The sequence below is a fragment of the Scatophagus argus genome, chromosome 6 (genome assembly GCF_020382885.2).
Source record: "Scatophagus argus isolate fScaArg1 chromosome 6, fScaArg1.pri, whole genome shotgun sequence".
Lineage (NCBI taxonomy): Eukaryota > Metazoa > Chordata > Actinopteri > Scatophagidae > Scatophagus > Scatophagus argus.
In genome coordinates this window covers 11523390-11546898 of record NC_058498.1, presented here as the reverse complement: position 1 = coordinate 11546898, position 23509 = coordinate 11523390, and the positions used below count along the sequence as shown (strand labels likewise).

General features: G+C 39.7%; 1 protein-coding gene and 1 long non-coding RNA gene across 3 annotated transcripts in view; one reads left to right on the top strand and one right to left on the bottom strand.

Annotated features, from left to right (window-relative positions):
• Window positions 1–1882: 1882 nt before the first annotated feature.
• On the bottom strand, window positions 1883–4213 carry LOC124060327. The gene is made up of 3 exons (XR_006843553.1): window positions 4108–4213; window positions 2792–2860; window positions 1883–2561 (listed from the first exon to the last, which is right to left on the bottom strand). It is a non-coding gene; the product is annotated as an uncharacterized LOC124060327 (long non-coding RNA).
• negr1 (neuronal growth regulator 1) overlaps window positions 4196–23509 on the top strand; it is a 127708-nt gene continuing 108394 nt past the window's right edge. The window contains exon 1 of one of the 2 annotated variants that reach the window (XM_046391146.1): window positions 4196–4632. In XM_046391146.1, the coding sequence (XP_046247102.1) occupies window positions 4463–4632 (170 nt within the window). In that variant the 5' untranslated portion in view covers window positions 4196–4462. The remainder of the gene's footprint in view (window positions 4633–23509) is intronic. The other variant, XM_046391147.1, reaches the window with a different exon arrangement.

Below are 23509 nucleotides of genomic sequence, written 5' to 3'. Positions count from 1 at the left end.
GCTAGCTATTCTCAACAAATTTTGTAACAAGATGAACTTTTCATTCCCTTCCTCTTTTAATTTTGTTTGGCTGCATATTCTGCAGTAGGTTCATAGTAGATGTCACCCTCGTGCCTAAAAGATGAGCTTCTTGCTATAGTTAATGACTCAGGAGAGCTTTTTGAACCATCCCATGTATTAAATGTGGTTGGTGCTGTCTGGCAATACAAATCAGTTGTGACTCATGAGTGTTGCAGGTTTTGTCCCACATGGGCAGTGCAGGAAAAGCATAGAAAGGAAAGGCTCAAAATAAATCACTGCTGTAGGGCAACATACATGAAATGCTATAATTCATTAAAAAATGTGTTTTGTCCACTCTGTCGATGTTGTGCATGTGGACTTTGACAGTATGGTACAGCTTGAGAAAAGTAATACGTTACTCTCTACACAGACAAGTGGCAGCTGTTGAATCATACCACAAGGAAATGTCTTATGTGAAGAAGGCATTTTGTATTTCCTAGAAAGTAAGGACAACCTTTTGTGAAAGCTGAATGTGATGTGTGTTTCTGAATTCGCAGGTGCAGGCATGCAGTCTTCTTTATGCTGAGCTTCTTTGCCATCACCTGACTGTTTTCAGAACTTTCAGAAGACTTACAATTCGTCACTCACCGTGTTATATACTGTCAAAGGTTTATCGAAGCACAGTCTCGCTGCAGGTAAATTCTGACACTTTGACATCTTTTATTCTCTTTTACTGAGATGTCAGTAAAACATAATTAATTTCTCTTCTGTGCATGACATTGTGTAGTGGTTTTAATTTTTCTTTTAAATGAACGTGGCCCCACTGGAGTCTTATCGCCTTTATTTTCGGAGGCATCAGTGCGGGAAGGGAGTCAGTGCGCTGCAACCTCATGACCAGGGGTAGTTGCTGATAAGAAGTTGAAGAAGAATTTAAAGGCCTTTGTTTTTACTTCTGTGAAGAACGGCTGGTATTAATCGTTATAAATGTCTGGTTGAAGTCCAGAAAAGTAGAAGATGTCCAACTTAAAATGCTGGTTTGTTGTCCTGAACCAAGGGATGTCGAAGAAAATCTCAATGAATAATTCATCTGAGTAGTTCATTTACTTAGGCTACACATTTATTAGTGCATTACCTTACATTACTCAACTGGTAATGCCAAATTACTATGTAAAAACACACAATTTAAACTGAAATGGGAATGACTGTTCTACATCAAGCTTTATACATACCCAATTAATTTATAAATTTGTAACTTAAACATGGATCCTTTGACTGGGAGATCAATTATCCTTGCTTTTTTTCCTAATGGATCTTTCTCATGTCCCGTAAATCCAGGATGCAGGAACGCATTTAATACAACTGCTCAGCATTCGTAGTTTGGTTGTGTGCTGTGATCGATTGGCACATTTCCCTGCAGGATGTCATCCATTATCATAATAGCCTACCAAATCACTTTTATAGAAAAATGGCCATGTACTTACCCACTTCAGGAAACAACAGCTTTCAATATGCTACATTACTCATGTTAAATTAATCCAATAAACACAGGTTGGTATTGTGTGTGAGGCTAAATATACCTGAACAAAAACACTGTGACAATAAGCAATAACACTGCAAAAAAAAAAAGTTCTTTGCTCAGGCTTTTTGTTCAAGCTCATCATTCACCCTGAATAGTCAAAATAAAGCAGCATATGCTTCAGTGGTTTTTGCCACATCATTAGCATACTATTAAGACAATAACTGCAGTTTTAATGCTGCAGACGGTCTTCATAAACACTAAAACAGACAAGGCCATTCTTCTTGGGTTTATGCTCCACTTTTAAAGATCCTGACAACACTCTGAAGTGGTATATATTTAAACCTTCAGGGGGGGAAAAAAAAAATTGCCATTTTTTTTATGTGTCACTTCATTCACTCTCTATTAAAGCAAATTGCACACATTGATTTCATTCTGCTTTTGAAAAGACGACTGGTTATGAATGCTCTGAAGAAATGTCTGAGGTATCCATTACTCAGAAAAGAAGAAACCCAAACAAACAACGAAAAAAAAGAACTGCTCAGACGTTGTGATAGTCCAGTGCCTGATATCTTTCATCTTGTTCATAATTTCTGGGGTTATTATGAGCTGGATATTAGAGAATGCCACTCTTCTCTGCACAGTGCACTAACACTAAATGGAGTCACTGTAATTATAGCTTTCATGCACGGGAAGTTTCATTTTCTGAGGTGTCTTCAAGGGCTCGGAGAAATGGAAAAAAAAAATAAAAAATCAACGTTGTTACTGACATGAAAAGGGTGGAAAATATCGTACAGATTCAACCCAAAACACCTCTGTCACAAAACCCCGAGTATAAGTACTAGGTTTTACTGCTATCATCATAGCTATTAACAGAAGAGCGAGCTTCAGTTATGCAAATAAGAAATGCGTTTGTGCCAAGATGAACTTTTCACTCCATCTTTTAATACTGCTTGTCATGGTACATTGGCTGTTGACTCATTCCAGGAGGGTGACCATTGTAACCTCTGGAACGCAGCATCTTTGCTTTCTATCACAGCTGGGCCTGTAAACAGAAATGCATCCCAATTCCTACTCTTTCATACCGCTGCAATAAACAATCTATGCCTTCAGAAAATAATAACCAAAGATCGAAAGGCAACTCTTGCAGTACTCTGAAATTTATGGAAGATCAAGACTCCTTTTCAGATTTTAAACCAAAGGCAAGGCAATTGCCTAAAGCTTGTATCAGTGTAACAACTGAAACAAAGCGTTCAGGAGTTCACAGCCACTCACCCCATTTAATTTCAATGGAGCTGCTCCAGACAGTGCATCTTGATAACATCACAGACTGCAATCTTGGCTCTGTGGTTGCGAGATGAGATTTTAAGATAAGATACCATGAAACTATATTGATCCTCCTGGGGGAAATTAATAATAAAAAAAAAGGAAAGGAGAAACTGTTTTACTGAATAAAACAGGAAATCATTTATATAGGATATAAGCTCCAAACTGGAACTTGAACTCAGCAATAAAACAACAAATAAAAACACTGAAACTACACCATGTCAAGAAGGATAGCAAAAAGGGATATTTTACACTGAGAATTAACTGCTGTAAGTCAACGACTTTACTTGAATATTGCTTATAGTACCAAATTAGAAAATCCCTACAGTAAATTCTTAAAATTAGTCAATTTTAAGCTAAAATACTGACACAGGGTTGATTTAGCATCTTTTGTTGCTATTCTATTTAGTTTTGCTGATCTTACGTTCATAAAAAGTTCCGAGTGATCTGCACTGATTCAGTGGCTCCATGCCAACATGTCACCTCAGAATAATGTATGTCATTTCCATGGTTATGGCTTTACAGTCTGTTAAGTATTATGTAGGCTTAGTCAAAAGGCTTAGAGTGGCACAATGGTGAGGGCTAATGCTCTAAAATAAACTTTTTAAGCCTCCCTGTGTCTTTCACTTCCTCACTCTCTCTGTGTAATATTACTGTATGTTTTTCATTTCATATAAAATCACACATTTAGAAATGTGTAAGTGATAACATACAATTATTCCCTTTAAATATTAGACTAGTTGGTAGGGCTGCAACTAACGTTTTTAACTATTATTAACTATTATTTTCATGTTTAATCTGTTATTCTCTAGGCTAATTGATTAATGGTCTAGTCATGTAAAACAGTACCAGAAAACAGTAAAAAATATTCAGGGTTTCTGAAAGTCAAAGATTATGACTTAAAATGTCTTGTTTTGTCAAGATATACAGTTTAACACAAAGCAGAAAAAGCAGAAAGTTTTGATATCTGAGAGGCTAAAAACAGCATTTTTTTTTTTAGCATGAAAATTTACTTTAATCATATCACAACAGAGAGCTGACGATAGCTTCACTATTGGTCGACTGGTCGACTTAGCCCTACTGAAATATTTTGCCAATTTTCCTATAGTTTTCCTATGGGTCACACCCGCGTCACTATTAATAATCTCCATTTCCAAATCCTTAGATTGTTCATTTCCATGTGGGGAACAAATACGATGTGGTTCAATCTCCAGTCGACATCTTTAATTGCTCTTGGGTTGTATCAATACCTAATCAATACCTACCGGTTTTACTGTTCCATCACGAGCCACTGGGAACGGGTTGCCCGGGAAACGGCCGCATGGCAACAGGATCAGAGCCTGGGGGTTGTCTGCTTCTAGGTCTGCTCCCATTTTACATCGCATTTCCTCACTAGATGGTGTGCAAGCCACTGGAGAGTACACCTCCCCGCACAGCGAGCTCTATAAGCAGCAAAACAAACCTGGGAAACTATACGGCGGACCATTTCTTTGCGGGGCTCCGAGGAGGAAAAGTGTGGCAATAAATCGTCGTTCGCATCAAGGTTTTGTTTTTTTTTTAAGCCACGCTTTTTTTGGCAACAACAAGACTTGGGAGAAGCGGCAGCAGAACACAGCTGTGATGGACATAATGATTGCGGTGCAGGATGCTTGTGTCTCTGGTCAGTGGCTTACTGCGATAATTCTCAGCCTGTGCTGTTTTCTGCCGTCCTGTTTGCCCGCTGGACAAACTGTGGACTATTCCCCGGTCGAAAGTGTGGTCAGCAGACAAGGCGACACGGCTCTACTGAGGTAAAACAAACAAGCTAACAACTTCACTTTCTCCTGTTCACTCTCTGCCGGAGTTTCTCCGGAGCTAACGCCTCCGACCGTACATACTCTCTTCACACCAGTTCATCCTTCTAAATATGTCCGATAAGTACTTTTAAATACGGGGTTATCGTTCAGCGCTTGCGATAAATACACAATAGGCCATTTTCCCTCCATCCCGTCCTTGTGGTCGCCTGACGGGGGGGCGGTTAGAGCCGCTACGCAGGACGCTGTTCTTGCGCCAAGTGGAGCTCGGATGGTTACGAACTAAAGTTTTTTAAGATACTTTCCTTTTGTGTACACCAGTTAACAGATATGAGGTGTTGTTTTGTTGGGTGTTCATTTCTCATAGCTTCTACTAGGTGGGACGATATCGCCCGAATTAGCTTACCATAGCTTGTCGCTTATGTTATTTGATTATAACGTCGGTATGTTCGCGCAGTTTCACACGCTGCGAGCGGCACAAGAGGAGCCTGAGATACAACACGGAGGCTGGGGTGCTGTTTGGAGTGCTGTTCAGACACTTTGGGATGAATTTTCTGTGTGATGTCGCAGTTTCAAAACGAGGCAGAAGAGTGTATTTGTGGTCGCCGTTGATGGGAATCGAGTTATGGCAATGACGCGCTATCTCCCTCCATCCTCCCTCCCTCCATCCATCCTCCCTCCTTCCTCCATCCTCCCTCCATCACGTACGCTGCGATGCCAGCTGCACAGGTAGCTGCCCATTAAGAACTAAATTAACAGGCATGGGCGTGGTTTGAGCCAGTGCATTGAGGAGTTTTTCAATACAATTTCAACATATACTCACAAAAAATGTAAAAAATAGTTAAATAATAATAATGCTTAAGTTTGCATGAGTTCCAATGTTCCACTCGTGCTGTGTTCTTTAGGCTATAATTCCAAAGATCTCAGTGTAGTCTATTTAATTTCTTCAGAAAATATCCAAACTCTTTGGTTTACACAAAAGACATGTGCAGCAAGATGCAAAATCTGTGGAGGGCTGTGATAATATCTTGTTCTACCAATATCAAATATCTGCTTTGATAGCACTGAGGATAGGCTGAGGGGGCAGGTCTGCTCCATTTCAATATGAATTCTCTCTGGATGTTGACTCCAAGAGATGCTAAGTGTGGGCCTGCATACAGAGCAGCTAACTGTCTAAACTTCCACTCTGGTTGGATTTTAGTCATTGTTGCCTCAAACTGGCTTGCTGTAGAGCTTAATTGTTTCTGTGGCCTCAGGTCATCATCAGCGGCTGTGTGGAGATGAGTGTCTTTCTATGAGGATGGTTCAAATGTGCTGGTGCTCATCACTGAATTACTCTGGCAACAGCTAAGGGATGCTTACTATTTTTACTGTGTTCCCTCTGTGCCGTCCTGTCAAAGAGACTTACACCTCTGACAGTCTCTTTAGAGGGGGTGTCTAATTCTCTGGTGTCAATCTGGGTTGGCTGTGATCAGTGGCAGAAGCTTTGCCTGAATCCTGATGGTTTATTGGACCAGAGATTATCCCTGTGCTATGAATCAGCTCAATAAGCAAGTTGCCTGCCACCACCTGAATAAGGCAACATTTTCCACCAGCAGGTCAAAGCATCAGTAAATACCATCTAGAAATCTATGAAATGGATAGGGGAAACATTTTCAAGAGGTTTTCATTGCCAGGTCCTTACAGTTAATTAATGGGCTATTCAGTGCTCACTGTAACCATTCATTTGCTTTTTTTTCACTCATGTGAAGGCTGACAGTGTAAAATTGTCTCATTGCTGTGCTCGCATCTGTTGACCTAATACAGATTGTAAACCTCTCAAACTGCTCTACTTTCATGCCTGGATTGCATCTCATCTGCTGTCACCAAAGCGATTATAAAGGCCTGCTCTGTCCAGTCATTTTATCTGACCACAAGGAACCGCGGCTCTGTCTTTTTTCCCCCTTCTTTTTACTGGTCTTGCGAGCCAGGCATCAAAGCTTGAACCATTTATTTTAGGAAACTCAGTGCAGAAAACAGAGCCCGTTTGTTGAGTTCCTCTATTGTCAAGACCCCTGACTATTAGAGGGCAATTGTGCTGTGCCCCAAAGCTGATTGCTGGCTAAAAAATGTGAGCATTCTCAAATACTGACAAACCCAGAAGCACGCAATTAGTCACTGCCTCTGGATTATGGAGTAGCTCCCGAGAGGTGGGTTCACTGTCACATGTTCATTTTCCCGTCCTCTTCAGTTCTCAGCGCTGCATTGCTGTGCCCTGATTCACGTTGGACACTGGGTCCACATCAATTAAAGGATTTGAGCCTCTTGAAGATGAGGAATGTGTTCATGTGTAGCGTCATCCTTCTAATCTTTTTTGATTACCTAAAAGCTCAGCCTTTTTCAGCCTCTAACCAAGGCCCCTGTACTCAACAGGAGTTGTGCTGCTGCTGCAGTGTTTCATGTGAGCGCCTCAAAGTTATGCGCATATGCTTCGTTTTCTTTACATACTGAAAGTCTTTGAGCTTCCATGGGAAGCACATTGTTTAGAAGAGCTACCCATTCCTTTCTATCCTATCCTTTCACAGGTTTCATGTCATTTAGATTCAGTTGAATGAACCTTGACTCTTCCTAGTAAATGACTCATCTGGCTATGAATTTGATGGGGACAGCCAGATGAAAAGACAGTTCCCTATGTTGTCAGGAAACACCCGGTATCAGTGACAGCCTCTTCCACATGGATAAGCAGCTGTAATCAACAGCAAAGAACAAGTATCTGTGAATTTAGTTCAAGCAGACTGAAATCTTAAGCATGGGCTGCTACCATACAGAATGTGCAGCTCTATCTTGGTACTCTGTGCTTTGGCAATTGGCTTTGTTTCTATTTTTCCAATGAAATATATATGATAGTGTGAGAGCGAGACAAAAGGTACACTGATTAAGCTTTAAAAGCTACATTTTACATTCAGCAAAGGCAGAAAATAGGAAGCAGACAACTAAATCTGAGCCAGGCTGTATACACCAAGAATAAGACACTGATCCTCGCTTATTTTTGTTATTTAGTTTGACAGTTGGCCCTCAGCCACAAAATAAGGCCTGCACCACAGGCCTTAGTCTCTCTAATGGTGCTAAATTGACCTGTCACTAGGTTGAAAGTCTGGTATTCGTATAAATCTAAAAATCATTGCCTCATGTCAACAGACTAGTTGACGAAAATCTTATCTGGCCGTACACAGTTGTACTGGAGCAAGGTTTTCTAGCCATATCCAGGCCAAAAAAAACGATGCCATGTATCATTTTCCTCAACTGTGTCATTATTATGGCTCTGAAAGGTCTTGACATTTACTATAAGCACTTGTGCCAGAGACAACATCTAGTTTAAATGGCTTGGTGTCCCCACCCCAGTGCAGATGTTCATAAGATGGCATAGAGGAATATTAAATAACTATTCAAACTCCACAGGGCACAATTTAAAGGAGGAATTGTTGACTATCTCCTTAACACAGACCCCAGCCATGGCTGAGACGCACCCTCTCCACTTTCTGCATTTCCCCACGTTTTATTTAATTAGGCCACAGCCAGTTATTTTAAAGTATAAGCAAGACTGCTTCAGCAGCTCAGCAACTCAGCAGCTTGGTTGGAGATATAGCGATGATCTCTGAACACATCGGTTAGCTGCCACGTAACTGCAGTTTCATGCACTCATTTGGGCAAAAACCTGGTTTACCCCGTATGACACATCTGTGTGCGCACCTGAGTCTGTCACTGTTAATTAAACGCCAAAATCCTCTTGCCTGTTTCCTGCACCGCATGTTTAATGCGATCAGTGTTGCTGTCAACACAGTGTTGCTCTCTTTCACAGTCCTTATGCTCACCATGGTCTCCGCATCTCAAGGATCAAGTGTTAGGCAAGTCATTTGACCTCATTTTTGACGAGTGAATAGACGCCATCTTGATGCAAAACAGAGGATGTGGGGGAGGGGCTTTTGTGACGCACAGATATTACTAACTGTGAGAAACTAGTGCTTTTCTTTAAAACAGTAGAAACAGGCATATTGGGTTCTGTCTCCAATTGCCCAAGGGAAGCTGGCTATACTAAAGTCAGATCATCAGATTCATTACTTTGCTGTCCATTTGTGATAGCTGTCGTACAAATGGAAATCAGCCAACAAGGTGACATGCTAGAACAGTGGCTAAGAAGGCTTTCATAGCAGCTGCCTCCTTTAAGACTTCCAGTTAACCTCCTCCACAGAATCACTGTCATCCCCAGAGACTGTCGTGACTTGCTTTAAATTGTCATTCAGCTTGTTGCTTAAGGCAGCCTAATCTCTTTTAGAATCGACAAGGTTGCAAAGTTATGGGAAAATAAATAATATCCCTAACTACTTTGTAGCCAATTGTTATGTTATGAAAGCTTTTTGGAATCAAAATTTCTCCGAAGGTCCCCAATGATGAGAAATGATCTCAGATATTTGAACCCTTGTCACATTTTGTTTCAACTGATGCATATTCAGTCAGGACAGATATCAGATGCTTTTCATATACAATTTTGCCTTGCTTACCCATTCATATGCATACATTGAAGTGCACATAGCTTTTTTTTAAAAAAACAAATGAACATAAGATCCAAACTAGTGTTGCAAATTAATGCAACTGAATTTTTTCTGGCTTCTTTTAGAATATCTTTTAGGATGATGCCAGAGCTTTTTAGTTACATGCTATGATTTATGGCCTCTTATTCTAACTATGTAGTGGTGCTAACATACATAAAAGCCAGATTTGCACACTGTAAACCATTTCCAAATGGATTACATTTACAGTTATCGTTTGTCAGGCAAGTGGATCCATTGTACTTTCTAAAAATTAAGCGTTTCTATTTGTAATATATTTCAATTAGCACTAAATTGATTGAGTGCCCTGGTGAATTAAGGCCTAAATGGAAATGCTTTCTCAAGGTAAATCCTTCCAGGGAAATAGATGCTATGCTAGGTTTTAAAGCATCTTTCTAATATTATTATAATCACTACAATTATAGGGGATAGGGAAAATGATTTGGGGTGGAAAATGGAGCTTTTACCCGTTGCCAGCTGTGAGCATCCAGATAATTGCCGTAATTCTACAGGAGAATCTCAGAGGAGGGTTTTTGTGTCGTGAGAAAGCTATAAGCCTCAAAATTAAACTTGACAGAGAATGACTAGAGAGGCAATAACAGGGTATCTTTTGGCCAATGTCAAGTGAAACCAATTTTTTTTTTTCAATCAACATGTCAACTGCATTGGAAGACTTTATAGACAGTTTACATTTTAAATTGAGCATGGGGCTGTGATCTGCCTGTTTGCTCTTTACAAGCGTGAATACGTTCAGTCATGCGTTGTGAGTTTTTACAGACTGCTTAAGCAGACAGTCAGCATGCTCATTGATTTCATTGATGTTCATTTCATTAGGCCACATCATTTACATTCTTGTGAATATATGGTCTTTTTGTGTTGAAGATTATTTTATCCACGATTAAGTTGACAGATATTAAAGAGTACATTTCTTTTTACCATCTCTTTTGTTGAACAGTGCGTAGCCTTTTCTGCTCCAAATCATATGCCAGCTCATATGCCAGCTCTCCCAGTCTTTCATCACAGACAGCTGAAATGATTCCTCAGAGCCCCTTCAATTAAAATCTTTAATCAATTAGTTAGCATCTCCTTGTGTTTCGTGATAATTAGTTGTGCTACTCTGACAACATTCCATAATCTCATCTGTGCCTCCTCAGTTGAGCCTAGTTATGTACCAGCAAGACTTGATATGCCTCTCATGTCAGCAGGTTATAGACAAAACCTGCTGACATGAGAGTGTGAAGCATGAGTGATGGTGAAGCTTTCAAACAAAGAGTGCAGGCGTAGGGGTGTTACACTTTGCTTGGTATGCTGAGTATGGAAAACACCTAAACCTTTAGTAAGCTTCTGGGGAACAAGAAATTTCCTGCACGGAAATCTCCACTGTAGGCATAATCATACACGTGTGAATTCCGCTATGTCAGTTCAGTCCAAGTCAGTCGGTGAACCTCTTGTGCAATATTTGATATATGTGACAAAAATCTCCATAAGCCTATCTGTTTCCGAATTGAACCACGTTTCAGCAGTGAGACTGAATCATCATCATGGGAGACATTCCCTTAGGATGGAGTGGTTGATGTCATTATCTTCAATGCAAGATCTTTATGTGTGAGCATGGTTTGAGGCTGGGGGGACTACAGGTAAACAACATTTGATCCAATGGGAATAATAAATCAGAAGTGTTGACACACAGTTGTGGTAGCAATGCCCCTCAGTGGATTAAAACAATCCAGGGGGATTTCAGGGACTTCAGGGATTTCTCTTAGAGAGCATATTTTCCAGTCCTTTAATGAAACTCAACATTAGTCTTAGCATTTTGTTCTGAGGAGCATGATTCCAGAGTTAGGAACAGTAAAGCTGGCTCACACTCACATCATCTCCGAACTAACGCTCATATAGCTATCAAAGTTTACAATCAAACTAACGTATGAGATGCCGTTTTAAGTTGGATTCATAAAGACTAAAAGAATTTCCATTGCTTTTCTGGATGCCACAGTTCTCCCGATTAAAAGAATATCAGTGTCTCTTGTGAGTCAAAAACTTTCTGAAGTAAGAAAGCAGATTTGACTGTAATTTCTATTTTAGCACTTGGGTTAGCTGACTCATATGTTCACGATGGCTGGTCTCTTACAGTTTATTGGGAACTCTGGTAGCTAACGGAGGTGCGTGTTGTCATAATTCATTTGGCTTTTAGTTGGCATGACTAAAGAATTTTAATTGGACTCGCTCTATGCAGGTTTGGGGTTTTGTTTTCTCTCTCTCTCTCTCTCTCTCTCTCTCTGTCATCTGTATAATGAATGTGTGGCTTTCAGGCTGCTGTAAATGTTTGTTGGAGCCGAGTAATTGGAGAGTCTGCATTGGTAATTATTAGTAAATGGAGAAAGAAGCAGTGGAGCAAATCAATATCAGTTACAATAGTGCTAACTTTCTTTCCATGGGGGTTAAGGTAACACAAGTGTCATGCTGCATAGAGATTAATAAAAGCCTCTTTTGTCTGACTGATGCATTAATATTATCCAGTCTTTATGCTTGTAGGTATAGGCCTAATTTTCTATATGGTGTTATGGTACAGATGAAATACTGAGCTTATTTTACTGAAAAGCTTTTCATTTAATTTTGTGATTGGTGATAGGCAGCTGTGCAGTTGCCACTGTAGGGCACTTACTGTGAGTTTGCAGATTCATGACAGCGTGTTAAGTCTTTGCTATTTTGCACACATGGCACAAATGGTTTGTTACAGTAGTGTGAACAAACGCACAATGCAACAAAATCTGGTGTCGCCTTAGTGGAATTGAAATCATCGGCCACGAAGGTTGGTGCTTAAAAGGCCCCCGCCCTGCACTGTTTAATAGCATGTTTAGTATTGTAACAAGTAATGAATAATATTTTAATTTTGGTCACTGCAGACCATTGAGAGGATTTTCTCAAAACAAGGAGGGAAAACCTTTACATTGATAGGTTGTCAAGCTTTGTCCCAAACGCAGGACAGCAGGCAGATTGAGTCTGTGAATCTGTGCTAATGTTAAACAGTGAATTTATCAGTTGAACTGTGAGAGTGACACTCATTAGGATTCTAATTTTAAACATGGGGGAGGGGGGTAATTTCTCCACACGTCTCTGACTCTCTGAAACTCTGTTCGTTAATTGCATCTAAAGGTAAGCAGCAACTGTAGTCGTGATCAGTTATTTCCTAGTACTGGACAAGCTGTCTGGTATTCTTTGTAAATACTTCACTTGTCCATCTTTGTCTAGTATTTGGTCTGTGCTCTGTTCTGTGTGATATCATATCAACAGTCAAATCATTGTTTTCAGTCAAACAGACTGCAATATATCTGAGACCGAAAAAAGAAATAAACTGTGTTTGGCCCTAAAAGGAGATACGAACAAACGTGATAAATAATTTACAAGCAGAGTGTGAGTAAAGATTTCTCTTTGTTCCTCCTACGCTGCTAATCATGCAAAAACTAAAAGTACCACATTCCACACGCCACAATGCACCAATCACAGCGGAGCTTTCTGTAATGATGCAGCCGGTGACATGTGAGAGAAAGCTGAACAACACTGAAAAATAACAACGCTGGAAATATTGAAGAAAAAAAATAAATAATCAATCAACAATTTGTCAACATCACTGTCTCAACTGGTTGCACGCTGTGAGTTGTAGCCTTTTAACACTAAGGGCTACTGTGCCACAGAAAGGAAGAGAGACTGAAGCTGCTGTAAGCCAGTCCAGCTGTGTGTCAAAAGAAAGGAATTGACGAAGTTGCCATAAAAGTCACGATCTCATGATCTGTTTGTATGATGACAAACACAACCATTTTCCCAGTTATACCACTGAAGACGTTTGAAGTCAGTCTATGGGATTTCACTCAGTGGAGGTGAATGTGACAGCTTTTAAATCAGTCGCCCTTGCCTAATAGTCAAATCCGTTTCCATGTATGTTTCTGTGAGTCCTTCCAGATCACTCGGTTATTTAAGTCCTTTGAGTCACTTGAACCTACCCGTGAAACTCCAAAGTCCTCTTGTGTCATACAGGTCTGAGTCCGTACAATTAAGGGTGCAAGCAATGTCCTCATCACTACAAAACACATAACAAATGGTGTTTCACTTCCAACTAAAGAATGTTTGCTTCCGGCATAGCACCAAAAGATATTAGCGTGACTGAAACCGAGATTTTACTGGTTCTTGATTACAGTCACGAGTCCTTTTGAGTCAGATCTGTTTGTCTCTATGAGACCCGTGCACTCACTCCAACTGAGCTGGAGCAGATATGTTTCCAGCCATGCAGGAAGTTTTTCTAACTCAACTCCGTCTGCTCCCTGAGTCCCCTGATGACAAACAAGGTAGCAAACACTGCTAGTCCATGTAATTTATGCTATTTGTTGCATCAGTTTCTTCCTAACACCTACTTAGAATGAATGGGGCAGATTATAAAGAGATTGTGAATGACTGACTCAGGACTCGTACATGTCTGTTGCCCTATACCTCGTTATTGGGCTTTAGAATAAAACACATTTTATATCTTGTAAGTCTTGTGTGTCTTATATGTCTTTACCTGCTTTTCACCAAAAATCCAGACTTAATGATTCATTATTTTCTAAACATGGGCAGTAGAACTGTATTCAACAGTATGATTACATTCTGCAATTAATCCTTGGTTCAAATACATGCTGAACCATTGGAACCACTTTCCTGAGCAGGAAAAGCTAACATGTTTAGACGCTGCTTAAAATTAAACCCATTCATTTTTAGTTTGAGTGAAAGAGTTTTTAATTAACACAGTGCATCTTCCTTACTTTCTTTTATTCAAGGTAATGGTGCATTTCATTTGGTTGTAAACATCAATCCAATACGTTTCTGCCTGATTCTTTTTGCATTGCATGGGGTGGTTGTTTGACTATAAAGACAATCATCCACTCCCTTGATTACATGCTACTTCATTATCTCATCAAACTTTGTCTTTAGTTTTCATAGTTTTGTCAGAAATGACATGCTGTGTGTTAAAATTAATATGTGCATCATCTTGAGTTCTGAGAATTTTTTTTTTATATTTTGCACATTAAACAACTGAGAAAATAATCAGCAGGAAAATTGATTGTGAAAATTTACTTGTTACTTGTGGCTGTAAAAATAACATAATGTGTTTCAACAACCAACCAGCATTTCAAAGCTGTAGCCCAGTTTCTTAGCAGCAGAATGAACTACACTGCTCTTCTGCTGCTGTCTCAAACCCACAGAGTATGGGCTTGGCAGCATTAACAGCTATGTTGCTAATTCAGAAGCTTTTGGATCTGGAAGAAGGATAGCATTTCTCTATGGAGATATTTTAACGGTCCTGTTTATCTCCATCAAACTTACATGCAAGCTTTACAGGACAACATGGAATTAACCTCAGCTAGGTATGATGTAGTACAGTCAGGGTCTCCTTCTTTCTTGTTATGTGTACGTAGCTACCATGCCTCAGTCTTGTTTAATGTGCATGCCAACTGTTGGATTTAACACACACTGCTTCATCTTAGTATTTTAAGAGACACAGTCAGGTGCCACAATAGAACTTCCCTGAGGCATGCAATCAGTTTCCAGCTTCTGCAGTGCATTCTGCAATCTCTAAAACACCCAGTTGTCTCGACTGGAAGTGTGTGGGCCACGTCTTTCTTCCACAAGCCTCGATCCAGGCACTGTCTTTGATTCCAACACAATGTCCCCGCTGCCTTCCTCTCTGCACTGTGTGAGTGTCACTTTCATTTCAGAATATTCACCCTCATTTTTGCCAGAGTAGTTGCTAATGGGTAGTCTTTTCAAAGCCTGCCTAGGATAATCCTGTCATCTTTGTTTTCATGGCCACTTCAGGGCCATTCAGCAAATTCAAAAGGAAAAAAAAATGCAGTGTTTGTGCAGTTGGTTCTTGCTGTTGTCTCTGTATCTTTCATCACAGGCAGAGCTACATGTGGAAACAGGTGTTGTGCTGAATGACTTCAGTGGCATGTACTGGCTCACTTAAGGGAATATCTGCGCCAGATGCTTTATTATATTGTGTTAATGCTGATGCCAGTGTACCACAACATAGAAGTGCAGGGGTGGGAGGTGGTTCTTGAAAGCAGTCATGCTTCATGGAAATTGCTGCTTTCATGATGAATTTTGGCTTGTGTTTGAATTTTTCTGTCAGACATGTTGACCTGTATAACAGCCACCTGATAAACAGCCATATTCTGACAGGCCAATGCGGCCATTCAGAGATGATTGGGTTTACAGTCCCTGCGGAAGCAGGGAATGTTTTTTATTTCTTTTTCTGACTACTCTGAAGTCTTCTTTCTTGGGGACAATATGATTCACCTTGAGAGAGAGACAGAGACGGTGTTTGATTTGATTGTAATGACTGTGGGAGAAGAGAATCTTATGCATTCCTATGATGAGAAAATATTTTCAGGTAGAGGAGTACAAATCATTATAAGATAGAAACTCTAGAATCAGAAATGTTTATGGCAAAACAAACCTAAGGCTTCCAGGCCTGACATGTACTGAGACAAACATGTCAGGAATAGTGACAATGAAAGAAAGAAAAAAAGTCTGAGACAAGGTGATATGGAGCCTTATGACGCACGGAGTTGCTCATATTTTAACAAGTGTGTGTCATTATTTTAATGCAGAGCATATGGGGATACAAGTTAAATGAGCCAGGTTTTTGCATACACATAATGAATTACATGTATGAGGACAACTAGACAACTCTGTAATGAACACATTATGTTCAAGGATGCATTATTTAAAATACAAACTGCAGAGACAATGTACAAGAGCTGGATGCAAAATTTAGGGGATGAATAGTGCAACATAACATGTTGCCATTTTAAAAGTCAAATAAATAAAGAGGTGAAGGGATCTCGGACAAGAAAGACTCATAATATCAGCATAAGTTCAGGACAGTATTGTCTGGGTTCAGCTTATAGCTGCAGGACAAGCTGCAGCAGTTAGACAGTTAATCAACTAGTTGGCTGAAAGAAAATTAGTTGCCAGCTATTTTGAGAATTGATTAATCGTTTCAGTCATTTTACAAGCAAAAATATTTTCTGGTTCCAGCTTCTTAAATGTAAGGATTTGCTGCTTTAGGTCATTATGACTATTTGTTAGACAAAAGAAGAAATTTGATCGCATCACTTTGGGCTCTGGTGTGGTGGAAATAAACTTCACTGAGAAGAAAAAAGACAAAGTTGACAAATCTGTCTTTGTGATTATTTAATAAAAGATTTGACCGCAAGTATAAAGTCCCACTCGAGCAGCACCCTTGCATGTGAAGGAAACAGGATGTATTTATATGTGCGTGTGAGGGGTGTGCGTGACCAAACAGAGAAACTGTATGTCAGACAGAAAAAAGGAACCAAGTGAAAGGTGTCTAAATTGTTGTTGTCTAAGTGAGAAGTGACTAAAGGGTCATCAGCGTCTGCAAGGCTGGTTTTAACCAGCTTTGTGCATAGGCATTAGAGACAGCTGTGTGTGTATCACTACCTTCAAAATTACCACAAGAAAAGTTATTTGAAATGGTTGCAGTGCATGGCAAAGGTGCCAGGCAAGACTTCATGGTATACAGAACACATACCAGATCATATGATTAATTGTCTGAACATAACAATAAATCAAGTAAAATAGTGTTTTTTTCATCATAGTGATAAAATGTAGTAAGCATTTTTGTAGCACAGTTTTATAGACAAAATGATTAATTGATTAATCATGAATCTTAACAGACACATTAATCAATAATGAAAATGATCATTGGTTGTAGCTCCTCTCCTTGTGCGTAATGCAAAATGGTTAATCACTGCACTTCTTGTCCGAGTTTAATGTTCATTTCATCTATTTTGTTGAAGTACTTAAAAACGTAAGGTCAAAGTATATTTTAACAGCTTGTGGATAATTGGACAATAGCAAGATTTCATTTGTAAGGAAGAGAACTGACATTGTTTACTGAAATCAAAACAAGACAACTTTTAAATTAGAAATATTGCTTTCAGTTTACTCTTTTGTTTGCCTAATGGAGTTCTGTAGTTCTAGTTCTGCAGAAGGGTTAGTTAGGACATACCCAAAAAATTGATTGTAATCATCTAAAACAAGAACCGACGAAGCTAGATGAAAGTTACATAAGGAAGCAATCTCCCAATGAGACTTTGTCCAGGTAAAATATATCAATGAAAACACTATTCTATGTAGGAGTCCAATATACTTTTATTTAGAACTCCTTAGAAAGAAGAATTGCTTATTTAAAAAGAAAACTGGAGTTGCTGAGCTGCACAGCAACTCATACATGTCTCTCGAAATTCATACAATTTAATTTTACCCTAAACTCTGACATTTTAAACTAAATTGGGGTTGACACGATATTTGTTGGCTCCAGGAACTATTTATTTACATGCTGTGTCACATTCGGTTTTCCAGCTGCCATGATAATGAAGACTTTTACAAAAAAATATCGAATGTATTGGACAAAAGTGCCTGTTAGTCTTAACGCCTTGAATACTCTAGCTCAGTGGTTTTCAAAGTAGGGGCCAGGGTCCCCTTACAGGGATTCATTTTGGTTTTTTTTGTTTTACATTCATAAGTAACACAGTGACAGGATGACTATTTTGGGGCAAAATCTTATGAAACAGGAATTTGTTGTCTTATATGTGTCAGTTTGGTGGTCCTTGGTGCTCTAACTGACTTCCTTGTAACAATGTAGTGGTGTGTTACATTGTAGTTATGGAGCTTTTAACAGTAGTGTTGTAGTGATGTGCTGCAGGCACAGCTGAAGTAGACATTTCACCTTCCTGCATCTAACGGCAAGGAAACCTTTGCTGTGAACACTTCAAATGGACACTTTCCAGCTCCTCTAAATTGATTTTTATTTTCCTGCAATCAGCTCAAACATGCGCTTCTTGTGTGTCAACTCAGCTACTGCTTTGCCGACTTAATTATTCCACAGATATATTTTTTTAATCTCACAGTTAATAATGGGGGGATACTGTATACAGCTGCATGAATAATTCATGCATGCGTTCCTTTGTAGAGATTAAAACAGAATAAGAATAATTCATGCTGTAAGCTTACATAAATGGTTTTAGAAACAGCTAATCAACTAGCAAGGCAAGGCAACTACCTAAGTTCTGAGTTTGTTCTCAGAAGCGCCTGCTTAGAAGCCAGCCAAAGAATAGATTCAAAAGGCTTTCGTCCATATCATCTCCACCTCCTCCTTGATCTAAATTCTTATGATTTTCTCCTGGATGTGACATGCTGAAACCTCTCCTGGTTTACTCTGCCACTGAGGAAGTGACAGGTCCTAATTATACAGTCTGGGGGCCCAGAGACACTTAAACATGAACAATTATGTAGGGATAAAAGCAGCAGATAAAAGAAGGAAAATAATGAGAAGAAAAAAAGGGCAAGAGAGAAAATGAAAGAGAAAAGGGATTTAAAAAAAACATTTTGTTGGGTTTGCTGATAAAGCAGACAAGAGATTGAGTTTGTTGTGAGCAAAATGACAGTAATGGGTCTTTCAACTTGTTTCGACATAGTAATCAGATTTAGAGGCACATCATGTATATTTATTCAGGAAGGTTTTTTTTTTACATAATGCTCTTTGTGCTCACCAATTGCACAGATCAGTCATGCCTCAGTGCACACCAACAATTCCTCTGCCCATAAGCTGAACCTTTGCCCTTCATTGGAAACCAGTGAACATACAGCAGAGTGTTATTCGATGTCTCTCCAGCCATATGGTTTGCGAGCTAAGTAATTGCCTGCGCCTGCATTACAGGACATTGTGAATGAATTCCTGATCTGAACATGCTTTGCTGTTTAGCAAACCTTTCCAAAGGACACTGGCACTATGTTTACTCTGCTGTAACCCTCCAAGCCCTAAAGTGGATTAATGGTCCTGAAGTTGTCAGTTCATACACAGGTAGAGAGGATACTGCTGATGTGTCCTTGAGCGAGGCACTTAATTTAAATTGTGTCAGTTAATATCCATCTTGATAAACGCATTATACATATATCATAGGTTATGTAAGTCACCCTCGATGAAGTCAGGAGAAACAAACAGTGCGAGCCCCATGTAGCACCTTGGCCCACAACACAGTCCTGGGGAATATCAAGTGGCTTTTGTCTGGATTGCATTGCTGTGTCATTGTTTGGAGTCCCTTTCACGATGTATTGTGTATTTTTGCATGTAGATATGTATAGCACCACTGTTCCAAAGAGATAGGTTCTTATAGGTTCTCAACTTCTGTCAATATTTATGGCCTTTGCTGTCCACCTCAGTGTCTGGCAAATGTGCACTACACAGTAAACAGGACCACGGTGTGGTGTTAACATGCTTGGGGGGCTTGTGGGCAGTGCTTAATCAGAACAGTATAGCTAACACATTTCTCTGAGTGGGAGGTTTGCTTAGAGCCGGACCCCACATTCACTGGGTGGGGAGTTTGCAGGGTTGCCCAATTAGTGCTGAAAAGTGTAGCAGTGCGTCAGCAGGGAAGTGTGCACCAGAGGAGGCATGTCATCAATCATCACTCCAGCTCCAGGCTTGTTCCAACCCTTTTCCCTATCTGGCAGAAGGAGAAAGGAGAGGGGCGAATGACAGTGGCCGGCCAATTTCAGGAACGACAAGAGACTTCACTGGAACTGAACTGACTGCATTAAAGCCTATCTCTGGGTATTGATAAAGAACAATTATAATCATTTTTTTATTTGTTTGTTTGCATTAAGTTCATGGGAACTGAATCTGAATTGTTCTTATTTTCAGCTATTCCCATGAAAAGTGCAAACTGCAACATGGCTACAGCCTGTTGTAGTTTATTAATCTGTGCCATAAACCTTCGCTGAGAAACATGTGAGTGAGTCAAATCATTACACTGGGCGATATGTTCAATCCAATATACACCGTCATACTATTGTAATGACTCTTTAAATGCTGAACATAGCCCCAAACAAGTGCAGTATTTACTTCTGTTTAAGTGTTTTGTCAAGCTGTTTTATGAGATTATTTAGCCATTATGGTAGTCGGTGGATCAACAGGTAGAGCCAGCTAACTGCTAAACATGGCGGTTCAATCCCCAAAAGTGCAGTTTATTTAAACACTTAATGCCGAACTTCTCCTGATAGTTATGGCATTCTTTGCATGGTAGGTAGCTGCCTTTACTGCCATTGTGTGTGAATGAGAGACAAACTGAAAAGAGCTTTTGATAAAAGCCGTTTCTGAATGTGTTTCATATTAGTTTAGTTTTTAATACAAAAATTAAAAAAAACCAAAAAACTATGTTTTTGTGACCCATTTTTAAAGATTAATTCTTGAGTGGGAATTAAGGGCTTGGGGCTAAGAACCACAAACAAAACAACAAACAAAATAATAAATACAGACCAACACATTGTTGATTTTAATTTATTAATGGAATTCATGGTCAGCAACTAAAAATGTTTCACTTGCCATATCCTTTAAGCTCTACATAAATGTGAAGAGAGTAAGTTGGTTTAAAATGAACCTATTTTAAAAAACAATTAGTGCAGCATATTAGTGATCTATGATTTTAGGACTGCTAAAGCTGTTTAACTGGGTTGGAAAAGGAATTATTTATGTCGGATCATTGAGCCTCACTAAATGTGTGTAAAGTGTGTATGTCTGTGTATGGTCATTGATTGCCATCGCCAAACAGCCAGTATGCAACATCATGCATCATGACCTCTGACAAATATTGTACATTCAGCCTGTCAAATGTTTGCACTGCCTTCCTTCCCTCTCATGTCGACAATGTGCAAACCAACCAGTGGTTCCTGCTTGGCTTTAACACTGACACATTTTGTGACACTGGCTCATAGATTTGTAGCGTTTCCAAAAATGGGTACATTCTGTACAGAGGGTGTAATGATAATGACAGTTCATCATCATTTAAAATGCTTCTCATTTAGCGAGTCAGTTACTGCTCACTGCTTTGTCACAGTCTTGACAGTGTCAGCACCAGCTAATGAAAGCATAAAAAATCATCTTTGAATATTATCTTTGAGGTATTATGTCATGTATGATACTTCTTAAAGCACCATACTTTCAGGTTAAAATTATGCTTGTATTTCCTGGCATGAGTCTTTTTGTTCATTTTAGGCCCTCTGCTTTATAACACAAAATATTCATGTGGAAAATGCTTGAAGATAATCTCTCCTTGGGGAGGTGTACAGTAATATAATACAGGATATAACACAAGCTGCCCTCACATAGAGCAGTGAGAGACAAGGGCTGGGATAAAGGGAATGTGGCTAGATGAGAATGCATTTACAATTATGGGCTTAATTCAACCTTTCACAATATCTGGATACTCAAATTGGTCATTTTGGACTGGAATGTCAGGACCAGGGTTTGCAAACATGGTATGGCCTATGGCTTACCGTCCAACTGTCTGACATCTACCCTTCATAAAGCAGTCATCAACATTAGCTGAAATGTGTAATTAAGTTTTTGTCCCTCCATTTAAGCAATATTTCATCACTCACAAATTATCCTCAACAACATTATCTTGATGATAATGTCCATATGGCATTTTGGGATGACTGTACGACTCTCACTAGCAGGGGTATAAAATGTTATTGCACCAATGGAGATTTCTCTTTATTAGGGAAAAGCAAATGATATGACACTGTGATGTCACTGAGGATAGCCAGGTTTCTGGGTTTTTCATGCATTTGAGGTCAGAGTTTGGTTTTTCTTTGGCTGTTCTCAGAGATCATGACTTCACAGCAGCATATCCTCTTCACAAACCATCATACTCAGGTGGGACAAGCATGCTGTTTTAGACAAAAAAAAGTCTGTGGGAGAGCAGAGCTCGGATCTACTGGTAATAACTTCTTCTTCTAACCAACACTCATGAAAGGAAGGGCTGACCTACATGCTGTAAGGAGGATTCTCGGTCTCTTGTTAGTGTGTACTGGTGGGGAATTGAGGTCTCCTCTGTCAGGAGGTGATACGTTGAAGCTGAAGACTATCTCAGCAAAGCCCAAGGAAAAAAATATAAGAGCGAAAGGCAGAGAGAACAAGCTCTTTGAGAAGAGATCCAAACACTATCTGGTTCACGTGTGTGTCTGTGCACATGTATGACTGTGTAATGTGCTGGCGGGTAAGTGTGTACACGGATGTGCCGTTTGACCATCTATCTGTGTGTATCAGTGCTTGTGAGTGTGTGTGTGTGTGTGTGTGTGTGTGTGTGTACGTGTACATGTGAGAGAGACTGCAGAAGGGGATGACTGACAGCCCTATCTCCCACAACACTATAGAGCTCCATACATCATTAATTGCTGACAAAAATGAACATTCTGCTGTATCCTTTGAGGGCTAAAAGACCGTACTGTCAGTTTTTCTCATTTTAAGCCTGTGTGTGTGTGTGCGCGCGCGTGTGTGTGTGTCCACAATACACCATGTGTAGGTGAGGATTCACAACCAAGTTGAGGTTTCTGACCCACGTGTTTGGTTCAGTGCTACTGTGATGGATGACATGGTTATCAGAATCTCGCCTTCAGCATGGGGGCTGTCCTATCTTTCTGTCAAGGTCAATGGTTACTAGGCTTATAACAGAGTGGCAACCTAGTGAGCTCACTGAAACACACCCTATATTCCATTGAAACATCCATCACATCTAATGTCAGATTTAGAAAGGCTGCTGTCTTAGAACACAACCCTAAGGAAGCCACCGATTCATTTATCGAAGTATGGGAATGTTTGTGGTCAACATAAACTGAATGTTATGATGATGAATAGATATGTTTATTTATTCAGAAGTAATACAGCCCTGTGTGTGGATCCATTCCAGAAAGACGTGTGTGTGTGTGTTTGTGTGGCTGTGTGCGCCAGTCAAACGACAGCTTGGTTATGGCTTGATTGGGACTAATTTTGAGCCTGGGAATTAGCCTCTCCCATTAGTCCACAGGGAGTTGATAACAGATTGCAGGCTGTAATACTAAAATAGCCTTACCAGAAATGAGCATATACCATGGCATCGAATGCAAAATCCACTTACTCCATTGCCACATTGTGAACAGAGCAATCACTCATTTGTGAGATCAAAAGCAGGATAAAGACACCACTCTGCATTTAGTTAGACACTGATAAATTTATCTTGATGCTATTTTTGCTGACCGTGCTCAGGCTTTATGACAAATGTGTCTGTGGTATAGGCCTATTTATGGTTGATCATAAACACTACAGTTGGCATTTAGCAAGAGTCTGGCTATGTAAAAAAAAAAAAAAAACCTGCATTAAAAATAAAAGAAGTTTTTTTACTTACTTT